Below are 16,049 nucleotides of genomic sequence, written 5' to 3'. Positions count from 1 at the left end.
GTTCTCCTGTGGCTTTGATTAGAGTGGGCAACATACTCATATGCTAGTAACATTGTGATAATAAAAATGACAAGAAGTCATGACTATGGGAATCATTAACATTTGACCTTTTCGCTGCCAGCGATTGCCACCGTACTGGCATCAGACCCATTCGGGTCACCAGTTGAAGAGCCCAGCTTTAGTGTAGTAGGGGGGAAATCTGTGATTGCAAGTAATTATCCTTCATTTCATTATCCCTCATCTTTGGCAATCACCCGTATTCGGATTTTAGGCTATTTCTGGGTCAGCTCGGCCTTTGGGTTGCTCCACTTCTCCCCCATCCCTCCCTTTAACCCCTCCACTGCTCCAGTCCTCCTTTTAACCCATTCACTGCTCCTAGGGACGCGTTGCATTGGCATTAGGCTTTTCACACTTTCCTTCCCTCCCGTAGTCGCATGGTGCAAGTGGTCAAGTTATACCTGTACGCTCCCTCCTCCGGATTCTACAGCTGCCCGCTAGCTATGACCGACGGTGCGGCCAAGGTCATAGAGGTAAGAGGATACGGGAGGAATCCCTCCAGTCCCAGTCTTATCTCTGGAAATGTCTACTAAACGGGGAGGCTCCTGTAAGCCCAGGCTATGCCTTACATTCTGGGAAGCTTTTATGGGGTGCTGCTGCTCTGCAATGTGTCTGGCCCCTCTGGCACTCAAAGGGTTAGGGGTCCTTTGCAGTGCAGGTGTCCATCACCACTGCGTAAGACGCTACTACTTGCTAGTAGGTGTCATGTAAAACAAATGCTGGGTCAGCTCCCTAGGAAACCTCCGCGTTCCCCACTATACTGTATATCTCTTACTTTAACAGAATGACCCATTGTGAGTACTCATTTGCATGTCATTTCCCAGAATCCCTGGCTGCAGTGCAAGCATTGCATGCTTGGAGATAATGGGGGAAACGTCAGGGTTACAGACGTATCCGAGACATGCAAATGTTCTATTTTTACTTGCTATACTCTTAATATAACTGGTGGGCACTACAGCAGTGATTCCCAGCCTGTGTCCTGTAAAACCCTGTGCGAGATTCCTTCAAAGAAAATAGTTTAAAGACCCAATAATTGTATTTTTGTCATTTTCTTTATCCGCATGATGCAACGCAAGTGATACAAATTTGGGGCAAACGGCTTGTAGTTTGCAGAATGCAATAGCCGATTTTAATTGTAGGCCTTTGAGTGATTTATAAGACTTCGAGTGAGAGGAGACTAAAACGGAGTCTCACATGGCTGAGGCAGAACTTGGGGGTCACACAGAGGAATGCAGCACGAGAACAGTCTCCTCTTGAGACAGGGCCACAAACAATGTCGATCTGTCACTAACCCTTGAACTAGAAGGCCGTAGGAGTTCTGCGTTTCTCTTCCAATACGTGAGCGTTACCTACAGTGGTCATACCTGAAACGGTTTCAGTTTGTGCAAGAACCCATGGCAATATAAGGGGGGGTGGCGCGAGTGCTCATTTGCATTCTCCAGAATTTCGGGTCAACATTTTGGAAATGTAATAATTCAACAATTCCTCTAACAAAAAGCTTTTAATCTGTGTATATACAGCTCAACCCCGTTAAAACGCGATCCGTTACAACGCAAATCCGCTTATAATGCAGTGCAAGCATGGCTCCCAATTTTCGTGATTATTGGTATCTTAAATACTTTATTGCAGGCCTGCTCAACATGCAGCCCGCCTGACCTCTCTGTGCGGCCCGCCTGGCCTCTCTGTGCGGCCCGCCTGGCCTCTCTGTGCGGCCCGCCTGGCCTCTCTGTGCGGCCCGCGATGACTCCGGCCGGGCGCCAGTTAATTAAATAAAATTTTTTTTAAATGGCGGCGATTCATCCCCCCTTCCCCCCCCCCCCCCCTCCATGAGGATGATGAAGAAAGGTGCTGGGGGAGATATGAGGATGATGATGAGGTGCTGGAGGAGAGATGATGGTGATGATTTTACCCGTGCGGCCCAATTTTTTTTTCCTTGGACAGTTCGGCCCTTCTCACTTTACGAGTTGTGCAGGCCTGCTTTATTGTACAATGCATACAATTGTACATTATTTCTAACGCGATCCGCTTATAGCGCGATGTGATTCTTTGGACCCCAAGCCCAGCGTTATAAGGGGGTTGAGCTGTAACATGATAGGAGAGCAAAATAATTGTAGGAGGGTGACATGCAGACGGACACTTGATAGATATGTAAGTAGATAGATGATGGACATGTAAGTATATGGACGGATGGACATGTAAGTAGATGGATGATAGATATGCAAGTAGATGGATAGATTATAGACATGTAAGTAGGTAGATAGATGGACAGACATGTAAGTAGACAGGACCAGTAGACAAAGCAAAACTTCAAAGTTAAAGGGACCCGTTGTTGCTGATTTTTAAATGAACAGTGAATGTAGAGGCAGAAAAAACCCAGAGCTAATCCCCTCTCACTGGACCGATGTTCTGCTCCCCGCAGTCTCTGGGTGTCCCAACCCCTCTGCAGGACGCATTCAAACATCTGACCACTCGCAATCCCAGCAGCTTCTGGACCTCCGGACAGTGGATGACAGAACGCAGAGGAGGCTCAGACGTGGGTGGGTGAAGTGTGTGTGTGTGTGTGTGTCTCAAACCTTTTCCTGTATGGGGGGAAGGAAGCTGGGATTTCCAGTGAAAATGACCACTTATTTTCCGGCTCTTCTCTCTGCAGCAGGCGGCACAGAGACGGTGGCACAGAGCCAGGCAGACGGCACGTACAAGCTGCACGGGTTCAAGTGGTTCACTTCGGCCACGGACTCCGACATGAGCCTGACCTTGGGCAGAGTGACAGACACCCAGGGTCACACAGTGCAGGTAAGTCCTAGGTGACGCTTCCTTCCTCTACCAGCAACACGTTCCAGGACGCTCTGGCATCAAAGGGGTTAATGAAAGCAAGATGCCAGAATCTAACATTTTAAATAAAACCTAGTTCTCGTATAATGGTGCACCGGGATGAGGCTCTGTACATATAATGATAAAGGTACATGTACTCGGCCTGAAAAAGCTTACAACGATTTGCTTGACCCTGGGTCAGAAAGCGTTAACCAGGCTCTCCCACTTGTCAGTGATGCCACTGATTAATGCCTCTTCCCCCATGCTGCGTTCAGGGTACGAGGGGGCTGTCCCTTTTTTACCTGAAAGTCCGAGACCCTGACGGGAGGCTGAACGGAATCGAGATTCAGAGGCTGAAGGACAAGCTGGGCACCCGGCAGTTGCCAACGGCAGAGCTGCTGCTGGACGGGGTGAAGGCCCTGCGGGTAGGCGTGGACTATACCGATATAGCATTGCAAGCTGTTGCTGGTAGCTCCCAGCAACGTGCGGGTGAGGGCATAGATAGGCCCATATTTACTAATCAGTGCTACTTCACAGGACACCACATCGCATCAGCAGACACCTTAGGGCCCATTGACTTAAAGCGTGTTATGAAACAGCACTGCTTAGTAAACATAGTCCCTTTCACATTACTATTGAGGTCCTGCAGTTGGCCAGCTTAATCTGTGAGCAAAAGCTAGTCTATGGTGTCACGGGAGATAATAAATGCTAATTCCAGGACTGGAAGGATATGTTAGGACACTGACCAATCAGAACTCTCAGTTTAGCAAAGCTAATAATTATTTCACGTCACCCTGCTCTTTCATAATTGGAGCATTCCGATTGGCTCAAACTTTCACAGATACACCGAATCTGTCCCCACAGCTCTTTAGAATGTTCCATACATAGGGGTATTGACGTTACATTTGTAACAGATTTGTAATACATTGCTAGGGTTAGCAGTGTATATACTTCTGCGATTGTAGGATGACTCGCCTCCTTGTGCATAATATACCTGCTTATTGCAGAAGAGACCTATAAACTCGTGTAGGATCGTCCCTGTAATCCGGGTCTGTCTCTCTCACCCCAGATTTCACCCGAGGGCCGTGGCGTGGCTTCTATCACCAGCATGCTGACCATCACCCGCATTCACAACACCATCTCGGCAGCAGCCAGCATGAGAAGGTGAAGCAGAGGTTTAAGGGGTTGCTCAAAGAACTTTGTTGTAACTGACCCTGTTCCTTATAACCTTCCAGGGTGATCAATCTGGCGAGGGAGTATGCCACCAAAAGGTTTGTATTTGGGAAGCTGATCAAGGATCACCCACTGCACATCCAGACCATGGCACGCATGGAGGTAAGTTCCACTCCCACAGAACATACGCCCACTCTCAATAAACTCGATAAGCATAAGGCCTGGGACATAGTGGTGTGAGCAAGGCTGAGCCGTGCTGAGCCCCTGCCGCCGCAATGAGAGCGGCTTTAGCAGGGGCTCGCGCACGCTTGGGGAAGCGTGTGTCTTAGGAAGATTTCAAATTTGGCGCTCGCCGGAGCGCAGGGCCAGTCATATGAGTGGTTCGCCCAATGAGGGCGAACCAGCTCAGTGACGTCACTGGCCGTCCCCGACACGCCCACGGACGGCGCGCTGTGTAAGGCGCAAGGGAAACGCTTTCCCTGAGCCTCAGCGCGCCTCCGCACTGATTAATTCACTATGTCCCAGGCTTAAGGCCTGGGACATGGTCAGCGCCGTGCTGCTGCTCGGCACTGAGCCCCTGCAGCCGCAATGAGGGCGGCTTTAGCAGGGGCTCGTGCACGCGTCTGCACGCTTGGGGAAGCGTGTGTCTGACGGAGTTTTGAAATTTCCCCGCTTGCCGGAGCGCAGGGCCGGTCACGTGAGTGGTTCGCCCAATGAGGGCAAACCAGCTCCGTGACGTCACTGGCCCACCGCCTAATGGCGCGCTGTGTAAGGCCAGGGAAAGCACCGCTTTCCCTGAGCCTCAGCGCGCCTCAGCACTGGTTAAAGGCACCATGTCCCAGGCCTAAGGCTGAGTCCCCGCTGGCGCTGAGCGCGCTCATGCTTGGAGGGGGGAAGGGGGGGGGGGTTCGGCATTGAGCGCGCTGGAAAGTTAGATTTTTTTGTTTACATAAGCGCCGGTGAGCATGTGTGCCCGCGCCCGAGCGCGCACCGCATGAGCGGGGACTTGTATAGATATATGTATGTAAGTAACCGCGGCAAGCGCCGCCCGCTCCGCACTAGCGGGGACGCAGCCGTAAGCTTAAGACAAAAAAGACTTAACGAAGTTCTGCGAGAGACGTTACTTGGAGACGAGATAAGCCTGTAAATCGAACACTAATATCCATTACAAATTAAAGATAAGCTTGCATTGTTAGTGCCGTTACCACCTCACTTATGTTTACTCCTTGTACTTTGTCATCCATACAGACAAGTAACAGATGAGGCACTTTAAAATATAAGCGAGTACAGTAATAACTGGCATTTGTATAGTGCCCTTCAAAAGTGTTTCACCATTTTATTGCAAACTGATGCAGCCACGTCTGTGGTGCAATCGTGGTAGATGATCGGTAGACACTACCCAATGTGAGATGAGGCAATAAACATAGTGTACACCAGGGGGTGGCTAACTCCAGTCTTCAAGGGCCACCTACAGGTCAGGTTTTAAGGATCTCTCTGCTTCAGCACAGGTAGCGGTCTGACGAAGCCACCTGTGCTGAAGCAGGGATATCCTTAAAACCGGACCTGTTGGTGGCCCTTGGAGACTGGCGTTGGCCACCCCTGGTGCACACGGTTCACCACTGGCCGTTATTACTCAGGTGCAGGCACGTGGGGCTTTCCTCCTGCTGATGGAGGTCGCTCGGCTGCTGGGGCTGGAAGAAACAAACCTGGCGACCGAACAGGATCGGCATCTCCTCCGGCTGCTGACTCCCATCGCCAAACTGTACACCGGGAAACAGGTACAGCGCAGCGGGCACCTGGATAGAAAGCGCCGCTTTCTTCACTGCTTGGATAACCTCTCTCGGGTTGGTTAGACTACCGTACTCTAAGCTTAACCCTTTATACACCAGGCTCTTGCAGTCATAACAGAGGGACTGGAGTGTTTCGGAGGACAGGGTTACATGGAGGACACAGGACTGCCAGCCATGCTGAGAGATGCCCAGGTACATGGTCACTGCGGACGCAGAACAGGGAGGAACGAGGGGTTGGTGGTAATGGTAACGTTCTGCTCTCCGGCCAGGTGCTGACCATCTGGGAAGGGACCACCAACATCCTGTCCCTGGATGTCCTGCGCTCGGTCACCAAGAGCCAGGGGCAAGTGCTGACCGCCTTCTTCTCTGCCACACAGGTCAGCGAGACACATTGTCACGGAGGGTAATAGAATTAGCATTTAACCCTTCATCTGCCTGGAGGGGTCAGCAACACACTGAGGCTGGCTCAAGGCGCAGTCCCACTTGGCAACATATATTGCAGTTGCAACAACAGTAAACACGGTCATCCAACAACTGATGTTTTTAGCAGTTTCATCATTTAAAATGATAACTTTTCTTGTTTTTCTAAATTGGAGAGTACGATAATATTTATCTGAACCCACAGACCCAGTGAGCCTTTAAAAGTTGAGAAGCAGTTTTTAGGAAGTCACTCCCTCAAACCAATTAATTTTGGCTCTCAAACTACTGGCTAATGTCACAAACAAATGTGTCTCACATCAAAGGGGGAAATCCATGTGTACAAACACACCATGTGTGCGGACAGTTTACCTTTGTGTTGCTGCATGAAGGGTTTACATCAGAATAAAGCTCAGTAGTAATATGTCACTGCCTTGGATGCGGGTCCAACCCAGTTATAACTCGGTGTCGGCTCTTGTGAATTTGGGCAGCTCACGTTCTTGCCAAAGGCACCAAAATTAGATTGTAAGCTCCCGAGGGTAGGACCTTGTTGCGCCTGCAAAATGCTGTGCGCAGCGATGTCCACTGTGCTATATACTGTAAGGCTGCGCTTATAGTGCCGGCTATGGCTACGGATGACGTCGCCCAGTCTCCGTAGCCCTTCCGAAAGTTGTAATTTGAGTTTGAGACGTCACTTGCTACAAGGGGAGTGATGTCAGACAAGGGGGAAGGCAGAGGGGCGGGGACAAGAGCAAGGGGGAAGGCAGAGGGGCGGGGACAAGAGCAAAGGGGAGGGCAGAGGGGCGGGGACAAGAGCAAGGGGGAAGGCAGAGGGGCGGGGACAAGAGCAAGGGGGAAGGCAGAGGGGCGGGGACAAGAGCAAGGGGGAGGGCAGAGGGGCGGGGACAAGAGCAAGTGGGAGGGCAGAGGGGCGGGGACAAGAGCAAGTGGGAGGCTGAAACGGAGAGGAGTTGTAATTTCTGTTTGTATGCTGAATTTACTTTAAATTACGGGAGAATTTACCATTTTAAAGTTGTTACTATAGTGTGTCTCACTTGACAGACACACAATCACACACACACACACATCCCCCACCTCTCCCTGCATCAGAAGCTATCTGATTGGTTTATAGCCTGTCACATAGTGAGACCGTCGCTGTAAAAATCAAATTCTACTGACTAGAGATTTAGGTCGCGTTTACTATAAGCGCATGCGACGGATTCAATGCATTTGTTTTGACGCGCCGTCCCCAGCACTATAAGCGCAGCCTAAGAACTGGAAATGATTCTGCCTGCAGGAGAAGCTGGAGGCCGCGGCTGGAGCCCCCCTACTCTCCCAGCCCGCACAGCTCACACGGCAAGCGCTCGAGAAGCTAGGAGCCTTCATGCAGCAGGAGGGGCTGAAAGGAAGCCACGGCATGGAGCTGGCAGCGAGGGACTTTGCTTACAGCCTGGCCAAGATTTACATGGGTAATATTGAGAAACGCAAGCGTTACATGGACTGCCAGTCTCTTTCTGGTTATATTGAGGTGTGAGCACATTTACTAAGCAGTGCTATCCCACAAAGCACATTACAGCCATTTAATGAGTGGATCAAGGGTGTTCTGAAATATAGTACTACTGCTTCTGTAGGTATATAAATAGCAGGTCGGGCACACCCCTAGTCACTCATTAAGCAACATGATGATCCAACCTAACTTAAGTGCAACAACCAATTTGTTGGATCATCATATGTTCTCCATGAGTAAATAAATTGCTACTTAGCAGATGTCCTCCTATTATTTGGATACCTAGTTTCACTGGCCAGGGTGATCTCAGTTTGCAGCACCCACCCTTTTTCATTGTCACTATTTGTTTCTATCAGGCAACCTTGTCTCTGCCTTGATTACCCAAAATGTAAGCCATCCAGGGCAATGGCTTTGTAGCATTTCTATGTAACGCAATCGAACACGTGTTTTCTTGCCTGGAGGCATGTTCTGCTGGGCCGGGTGCAGGCAGCAGGACCTTTTTTTTTCCCACACACGATCTCTCCCGTCTTCACTGTAGGTTCCCTCCTCCTGGAACATGCAGCCTGGGCCGGAGCAACAGACACAGATGTATATGCTGCTCAGAGGTAATATTTCTAAGGCCAAGCTGCACACCGTGGCCGTACCAAAGACAGTGTCTCTGTGTTCCATACCTCTCCCTTCTCTTGCCAGATGGAGTGAGCAGGATCTGTGCCCTGTATCCAGCGCTGAAGCCTCGGGGAGCTATAACGCAGAAGCAGTGTCCATGGACAGGCAGCTGGTGTACGAGGGAAGCCCTCTGTTAAAAGGAAAACTATAAAAGGATCTACACCTTTTGGTGACAGGACCGGCAGCTGTATCACAAGTGATGCACAACACCTGCACATTTCTATACAGATACCGGTCTCTGTTTCTTCCTATAGCATAGTAACCTTTTTGGTGCCGGTTTGCAGGTCCCTCTAGGTGTGAAGCTGTTATTAGAAAATATATACACAAATGGTGCTAATCTCTAGTACTCTTAGATTACTGTGAATAATGTTGCATTGACCGCAGCATTGGTGATAATTAAACAGATCATAACAAATCCAATGGATTAAATATGGCACTTGTGATGGGAGTGTTCCAACTAAAATGGTTTGGGCGAAATTGACAGTTTCCCTGGAACGTCCTTGCAAGGCACGATAACAGCGGTGGCATATGCTTACACAATCTTCTGCTTCTCTGGGAGACTATTGCCTTTAATTCTGATTATACTTAAGTGGCTTTATAAAGGTGCCTTTGCTCATACGCAAGATTAATCACTAATCTTTTCCCCCACATACGTGCCTTGCTGTACCTACAACCCTATCACGGTCAAAAATCCCCCAATGTTTTATAAAGAAACACCCAATGATACATCTCCACTACGTCAGTCAGACTGATGCCGTTCCCATTGTCTTCCTCTTATAATTATGTGCTGATTATTGTATGTAAAGTACAGCTTCTGGATCATGGTTTTGTAATGCATTAAAGACAGCCATTTAAAAAGGCAACCCTTAAGAAACTGCATTTTCTGTCGGTGCGATCACTGAAGCTGGAATTGGGGAAAAGGAGAGTTGCGAGCGAGAAAGAAGGGAGTTGTTCACACAATGCACCGCACAAAAATGAGGTCTCTAAACATTCCACAGCCAGACTGTACCATGCCAACTCTAAACTTTATTTCACCTTTATTTATATAGTTAACAATGCTAAGGTATTTCTCTTGCTTTGACACAAAAAGAAAAAAAAATATAGAAGCTCTTTATCTGCCTTTTTTAGAAGGGAGAGAGTTTTAATATTTATATATATACACAACCTATGGAGTAAGAAATTAGCTCCCATACAGATCAAAGAAAATATTTACACATACAAGGGAGGGGGAGAAAGTGCTTTACTGACATCTGCTGCAGAACTGTGAGACAAGGGAGTGTTCACCCTATTCCATGAGTGGGTAACTCCAGTTTAAGGGCCACCAACAGGTCAGGTTTTCAGGATATCCTAGCTTCAGCACAGGTGGTGCAGAGGCTCAGTCGTTGACTGAGCCACCGGTGCTGAAGCTGGGATATCCTGAAAACTTGACCTGTTGGAGGCCCTTGAGGACTGGAGTTCCCCACCCCTGCCAGAAGATCCACATTGCAAACCTCGCTGGCAGTCTTAAATTATCATAAACCACTACTCTTACCCGGCAGAGGGAGGTTAAAAATAAAGCCTCTTGTGTAGGGTCTGGGCAATTATCGCCTGCGTTCCCTAAAAATAAACCTGGTGCACTCTTTAGTGATGTGGAGTATACACTCCCAACCTCCTCTTTGTTAACGAAAATACAACGGTTTTAGCTTTGGGAGCCCCTGCTAACCCTAGATACTTAGTGACGTTGCCAGTATTCCTTGTTAGCTTTTAAACAGAGATTTTATTGGTCATCCAATAGAAAGTCGTAACCAATGTGTGCAGCTTCCTAATGGCCCAAGATTTGGCAGCCATTTTATTTCCCCTGGAAGTAGACTTAAACCCCCATAACTTCAGTGGTAAGTATCTTGACAACCAGGGCGTCCTAGACTGCTGCTTTAAAAGTATCCATCAGCTTTGTCCGGCGGCCTCTGACCCACAAAATAAAAAGCCTTCGCCCCTCAGTATGAGTATTTGTAGGACCAAAGCTGCATTCTTTTCATTTTTTTTATTATTTTATAGCTGTTATTAAATGTAAGAGACGCATTAGAAGGTTGGGAGTTTGTAGTCATACTCCTTACTAATTCATGGCGCACCATACTCCTTTCCAAAAGGTAGGAACGCATCTTTAAGAGAGACCCACATCCTCACTGAATGCTTCAACTATCCTCTCGCCCCTAGCGTTGCGGTAGGAAAGCCTGAGAAATGTTTCCATCCCTCACAGATATCGGACATCTGGTCATTCTAACCCTCTGCGACTCAACCTGCTAAAGTTTTTAGGAGGGCGATCTACATATATCTATTCAATGGGGAACCTGCACCGCAGAAGAGAAAATTACATCGTCTTATTACCCCCACACAAAAATACTGTCCCCCAACCGCCTTCTGGGGTGAGCCAGACGCAGGTTTAGTCATTAAGTGCACTCTGGTGGGGGGAGGGGCACAAAAAAATTAAATTATTTGTACAAAAATAATGGAATAAGTGCAAAAGAAAAATAAACTAATCTCCCAATTCAGACCCCAGATTGTTACTCGTGGGAGGCTCAGCAAAGACTTCATTGACTAAACCAGTTTGTATTTTTTTGATGGGGCCAGTGTATCATAACTTTGGATGGGTTACTCACCACTTCAATGCTTCAGAGGCTTTGGAAGTCAAGGGGTTAAGTGCTGGCCATACCCATTATAAGATACCCTCAGAATATTAACCCCCTTTGCTGCCATAAGGGAACCAAATTGATGGTGTGGATGTATATACAAAAAGGAGTTACACTAAATTGAATATAACACGGCCTAGGAAAGCAATCTCGGTGATGCCAGTTGTGCCACAGGAAGTGGTCCAGCTTATTGAGGTTGTTAATTCCCCCTCTTCCAACTGCTGGTTTGGGAGCAGCATGACACAGAGGAAGAGAACATGAGCAGAACCCAAATGAACTGAAGCGCACTCGGAGCAGAAATGACATCACAAATCCAAATGAACGAGGTGGCGGTTTGAGAGAACCTCGATCTATGTTGGATCTATTCTGGTATAGATCCTTAACTAGAAACACATTTTTACACATTTAAGCCCAGGTTTCACTAAGCAGCACAAAGCCCTAGCACACCTATTCGCACGAAAGAGCCTTTTAGGTGTGCCATGACGCAGCTAGCACTGTTTAGCAAATCTGTCCCTAGGAATCTAGTTTAAAGGTGACGCAGTTTAGCACACGTGAAAGATTGTCACCTATCTGCTGGTCACCTGGTCCGCCTGTGTATTAATGACTGTGCACAAGACAAATTGCAGCCAACCTAACTCCCTGTCCTCATGAGATACTCAGTCCTGCTTCGCCACAAGGACTGGATCAAAAACTCATCAGCATATGGAGCTAGGCGAGAGGTACGGAGACCGGCTTAGAATAGCCTGCAGTACCAGAGTGCTTACATAGGTGCTGCATGGGTTAATGCCTTTGCTGGCTGGGGGGGGGGGGAGAGAGAGAGAGAAAGTGAGTGGGGACACAGGCATCTTCCTTTTAATGGGAAGGGACCAGTCCGCCTGTCACACAGTGACATTCTCCACATGCACGTATGATTCTGTACGACACCTACACATCCATAGAACCATGTGACCCCGAAATGCAGAGTAGAATGACAGACACCTGCCCCCCCTCCACCCCCCCTCTCTCCAACTGTGTCAAGTAAGGGGAGGGGGGGGGGGTGTTATGGGCTCGCTTTGAAATCCCCTCCAGACTTTTGGGGAGCGATAACCTAAACGGGTGCTGCTCGCCAATCGGGAATGGAAAGTGCAGATGGCAGGGATTTAACAAAAACTTAAAAAAACAAAAGCATGTAGAATGGAGAAAATCTACAGGACAGTCCCAAAGAAAGGGGGGGAAAAACCACCTTCCTTTTTGGGGTAATTTCCGACAAGCACCCAGACGTCTTGTCCGGCTCATCCGGGCATGAAAAGGTTGGCGTCTCCTCCTCCCCCCTCTTGCTTAGTTAGAAGTGGCGGTGATGGGGTTTTCCAGTTCCAGGTTGGGGTGCAGGTTGCTGTAACACGACTTGCAGACCCGACTGGGCTCAAACAGCTGCTGGCTGGGGACAGGCACCTTCTGGTTACAGCAGCTGGAGCAGAAAACGTTCCCGCAATTCCTTTTGAGAGGGCGAGAGGGCGAGAGAAAGGAAAGAGAGAGGGCGAGAGAAAGGAAAGAGAGAGGGCGAGAGAAAGGAAAGAGAGAGGGCGAGAGAAAGGAAAGAGAGAGGGCGAGAGAAAGGAAAGAGAGAGGGCGAGAGAAAGGAAAGAGAGAGGGCGAGAGAAAGGAAAGAGAGAGGGCGAGAGAAAGGAAAGAGAGAGGGCGAGAGAAAGGAAAGAGAGAGGGCGAGAGAAAGGAAAGAGAGAGGGCGAGAGAAAGGAAAGAGAGAGGGCGAGAGAAAGGAAAGAGAGAGGGCGAGAGAAAGGAAAGAGAGAGGGCGAGAGAAAGGAAAGAGAGAGGGCGAGAGAAAGGAAAGAGAGAGGGCGAGAGAAAGGAAAGAGAGAGGGCGAGAGAAAGGAAAGAGAGAGGGCGAGAGAAAGGAAAGAGAGAGGGCGAGAGAAAGGAAAGAGAGAGGGCGAGAGAAAGGAAAGAGAGAGGGCGAGAGAAAGGAAAGAGAGAGGGCGAGAGAAAGGAAAGAGAGAGGGCGAGAGAAAGGAAAGAGAGAGGGCGAGAGAAAGGAAAGAGAGAGGGCGAGAGAAAGGAAAGAGAGAGGGCGAGAGAAAGGAAAGAGAGAGGGCGAGAGAAAGGAAAGAGAGAGGGCGAGAGAAAGGAAAGAGAGAGGGCGAGAGAAAGGAAAGAGAGAGGGCGAGAGAAAGGAAAGAGAGAGGGCGAGAGAAAGGAAAGAGAGAGGGCGAGAGAAAGGAAAGAGAGAGGGCGAGAGAAAGGAAAGAGAGAGGGCGAGAGAAAGGAAAGAGAGAGGGCGAGAGAAAGGAAAGAGAGAGGGCGAGAGAAAGGAAAGAGAGAGGGCGAGAGAAAGGAAAGAGAGAGGGCGAGAGAAAGGAAAGAGAGAGGGCGAGAGAAAGGAAAGAGAGAGGGCGAGAGAAAGGAAAGAGAGAGGGCGAGAGAAAGGAAAGAGAGAGGGCGAGAGAAAGGAAAGAGAGAGGGCGAGAGAAAGGAAAGAGAGAGGGCGAGAGAAAGGAAAGAGAGAGGGCGAGAGAAAGGAAAGAGAGAGGGCGAGAGAAAGGAAAGAGAGAGGGCGAGAGAAAGGAAAGAGAGAGGGCGAGAGAAAGGAAAGAGAGAGGGCGAGAGAAAGGAAAGAGAGAGGGCGAGAGAAAGGAAAGAGAGAGGGCGAGAGAAAGGAAAGAGAGAGGGCGAGAGAAAGGAAAGAGAGAGGGCGAGAGAAAGGAAAGAGAGAGGGCGAGAGAAAGGAAAGAGAGAGGGCGAGAGACAGGAAAGAGAGAGGGCGAGAGAAAGGAAAGAGAGAGGGCGAGAGAAAGGAAAGAGAGGGCGAGAGAAGGAAAGAGAGAGGGCGAGAGAAGGAAGAGAGGGCGAGAGAAGGAAAGAGAGAGGGCGAGAGAAGGCGAGAGTTTAGAAACAGTTCCTGCTGTGCTGCTTTGCTCACTACGCATTGTACCTATGCTGTGTTAACCCCTCTGCTGCTGGAGAGCCACCGCAACACATTGCGCTGCATTTAATTATCGTGCCTCCAGGACAGAAGGCTTTCAAGCAAAAGCTCCTGCTCGGCCTCAACCGCAGAAAACAAACACGCTGCATTATCAGGAAATGCTAAGCCTCTAACTTTGTGCAGCAGCAAAACACAGTGCAGTCGCTCCAGGTGCCAATATCCTCTAAGGCTGCGGTCCCAGTCACGACTGACACGTGCGCCCGGCGGGCGGGGGCACGTGCACAGCGCTAACCGCGATCTGCAGGAGAGAGGGAGCTTGCGACGGGAGGGGGCGTGGTCAAGGATTTGAGGGGGCGTGGCCATCACGTCATGCGGTTGGTTCGCCCTCATTGGGTGAACCGCCGGTGGGGGCGTGGCCACGCCTCCGTCGCCAGGTTTAAACTCAATTTCATCGAGTTTAAAAAACCTTGCAGTACAGCGCGGCTGCACCTTCAGCGTGAAGGTGAGTACTGGGCCCTGCCCCATTGAGGGGCGGTGCTTACACGCACAGCGCACGCCGAGGTGTGCGCTGTAGCAGTGACTGGGACCGCAGCCTAAGGCCTCGGTCCCGCTGCGCTCGTTGGCGCGGGCGGCAATGTCGCGAGTTCCCCACCAGCAGGGGAATCCTCGCGAGCCGGTCCCGGTCCCCACTGGCGGCACAGCTGACTACACGCTGTCGCGCGTCAGCCGCTGGAGACACCAGAGAATGGTGTTTTCTAGCTTTGACGCGTGACGTGTGTGGCTGTGAGCCAATGGGGAGGGGAGGCTGCGGGAGGAGGAGAGGCTTCGGGGAGCGGGGAGGAGTGTGGAGTGAAAGCAGGTGAGTGCCTTTCTCTGTGTGTGTGTCTGTGTGTGTGCGTGCCTGTCTGTGTGTGTATGTGTGTGCCCGAGTGCGTGAGTGCCTGCCTCTGTCTGTGTGTGTGTGTGTGTGAGTGTATGAGTGCGTGAGTGCCTGCCTGTGTGTGCGCGCGTGTGTGTGCGTGAGTGCCTGCCTGTGTGTGTGTGTGTGTGTGTATGTATGTATGTATGAGTGCCTGCGTGTGTGTGTGTTTAATACTTACCGAAGCACCAGCTCCAGCCCGAGTCCGTGGAGGGAGGGGGGGGAGAGTAGCGGGTCCCTCCGCTCAAGCCACGCCCCCCCTCCCTGTCAAACCGCCCACCACCCGCCCACCTCCCGCTCCCTACAGACCGCATATCGCGGTCTGTGTATCTCAGCGCACCGCCTGTCAGCAGTGCGGGTGCGCTGACTCTGGGAGCGGGGCCTTAGCCTAATGCCTGCATGTCTCAAGCAGGGATATCCTGAAAACACGACCTGTTGGTGGCCCTGGAGGACTGGAGTTGGCCATCCCTGTGCTAATAGGTTACTCTCGCAAAAGTCAAAGCTCGATGGTACTACTGCGCTAATGTAAAAACGTGGAGTGCCACAACCGTTTTATTTACTAGCCAGGAGATCCATTATTATTTTTTGTTATAAACATTTATTTGAAAAAGTATCCTCTCCAACACTATTACGCCAGAAAACGGACTTAGTAGTGCGTTTCAGGCAGCCATGGGGTTAAAACCCGCAGTGGGCTCTGTAATCAGGAAGCTGTAAAACATTCCAATCCTCGCTGCTGCCGCTCAGCCCATAATGCACTTGGGATTCATGCTGTTATGTTTGTGCTTCGATGCAAATGCAGGATGCACAGACGCAGGCAAGCAACCCCCTTTTCCCATCTGTGATCTCTCCGGCGACAAAGCCCAGAGCAACGCATGAAAGGACAGGCTTTAACTCCATGCGGCGCCAGTGCAAAGCATTCTGGGTGAGGCCATGCAACCGGGTGCTGTAAAGCTACCACTTTAAAAAGCAACAGTACCAACGAAACAAGCTTCAGAAACTTTCCCACAGCCATGTAACCCGCCCATAGAACAATTCTGCGCCGGGATGATCACTGTCTGATTATCCAACTGTGCCCTGTGAATCCCTGGGGTTTCATGATGCAAAAAAAAAAAAAAAAAAATCG

General features: G+C 49.9%; 2 protein-coding genes across 12 annotated transcripts in view; one reads left to right on the top strand and one right to left on the bottom strand.

Moving 5' to 3' along the window:
• The window catches only part of LOC142465034 (acyl-CoA dehydrogenase family member 11-like), a 45,699-nt gene extending 36,393 nt beyond the window's left edge, over positions 1 to 9,306 (top strand). For 2 of the 3 annotated variants that reach the window (XM_075568884.1, XM_075568886.1), the window contains exons 4-15: positions 431 to 530; positions 2,477 to 2,594; positions 2,708 to 2,850; positions 3,144 to 3,293; positions 3,938 to 4,032; positions 4,104 to 4,203; positions 5,679 to 5,819; positions 5,931 to 6,023; positions 6,101 to 6,208; positions 7,546 to 7,717; positions 8,294 to 8,360; positions 8,446 to 9,306. In XM_075568884.1, coding sequence (XP_075424999.1) covers positions 431 to 530; positions 2,477 to 2,594; positions 2,708 to 2,850; positions 3,144 to 3,293; positions 3,938 to 4,032; positions 4,104 to 4,203; positions 5,679 to 5,819; positions 5,931 to 6,023; positions 6,101 to 6,208; positions 7,546 to 7,717; positions 8,294 to 8,360; positions 8,446 to 8,572 — 1,414 coding nt within the window. In that variant the 3' untranslated portion in view covers positions 8,573 to 9,306. The remainder of the gene's footprint in view (positions 1 to 430; positions 531 to 2,476; positions 2,595 to 2,707; positions 2,851 to 3,143; positions 3,294 to 3,937; positions 4,033 to 4,103; positions 4,204 to 5,678; positions 5,820 to 5,930; positions 6,024 to 6,100; positions 6,209 to 7,545; positions 7,718 to 8,293; positions 8,361 to 8,445) is intronic. The other variant, XM_075568885.1, reaches the window with a different exon arrangement.
• Positions 9,307 to 9,427: 121 nt separating this feature from the next.
• MTMR3 (myotubularin related protein 3) overlaps positions 9,428 to 16,049 on the bottom strand; it is a 38,960-nt gene continuing 32,338 nt past the window's right edge. For all 9 annotated transcript variants that reach the window (XM_075568881.1, XM_075568873.1, XM_075568882.1 and 6 more), the window contains one exon: positions 9,428 to 12,561. In XM_075568881.1, coding sequence (XP_075424996.1) covers positions 12,405 to 12,561 — 157 coding nt within the window. In that variant the 3' untranslated portion in view covers positions 9,428 to 12,404. The remainder of the gene's footprint in view (positions 12,562 to 16,049) is intronic.

Source organism: Ascaphus truei, chromosome 13 (genome assembly GCF_040206685.1).
Source record: "Ascaphus truei isolate aAscTru1 chromosome 13, aAscTru1.hap1, whole genome shotgun sequence".
Lineage (NCBI taxonomy): Eukaryota > Metazoa > Chordata > Amphibia > Anura > Ascaphidae > Ascaphus > Ascaphus truei.
Note: the sequence above shows the minus strand (reverse complement) of the source record. Positions and strands in the feature narration are given on the sequence as shown.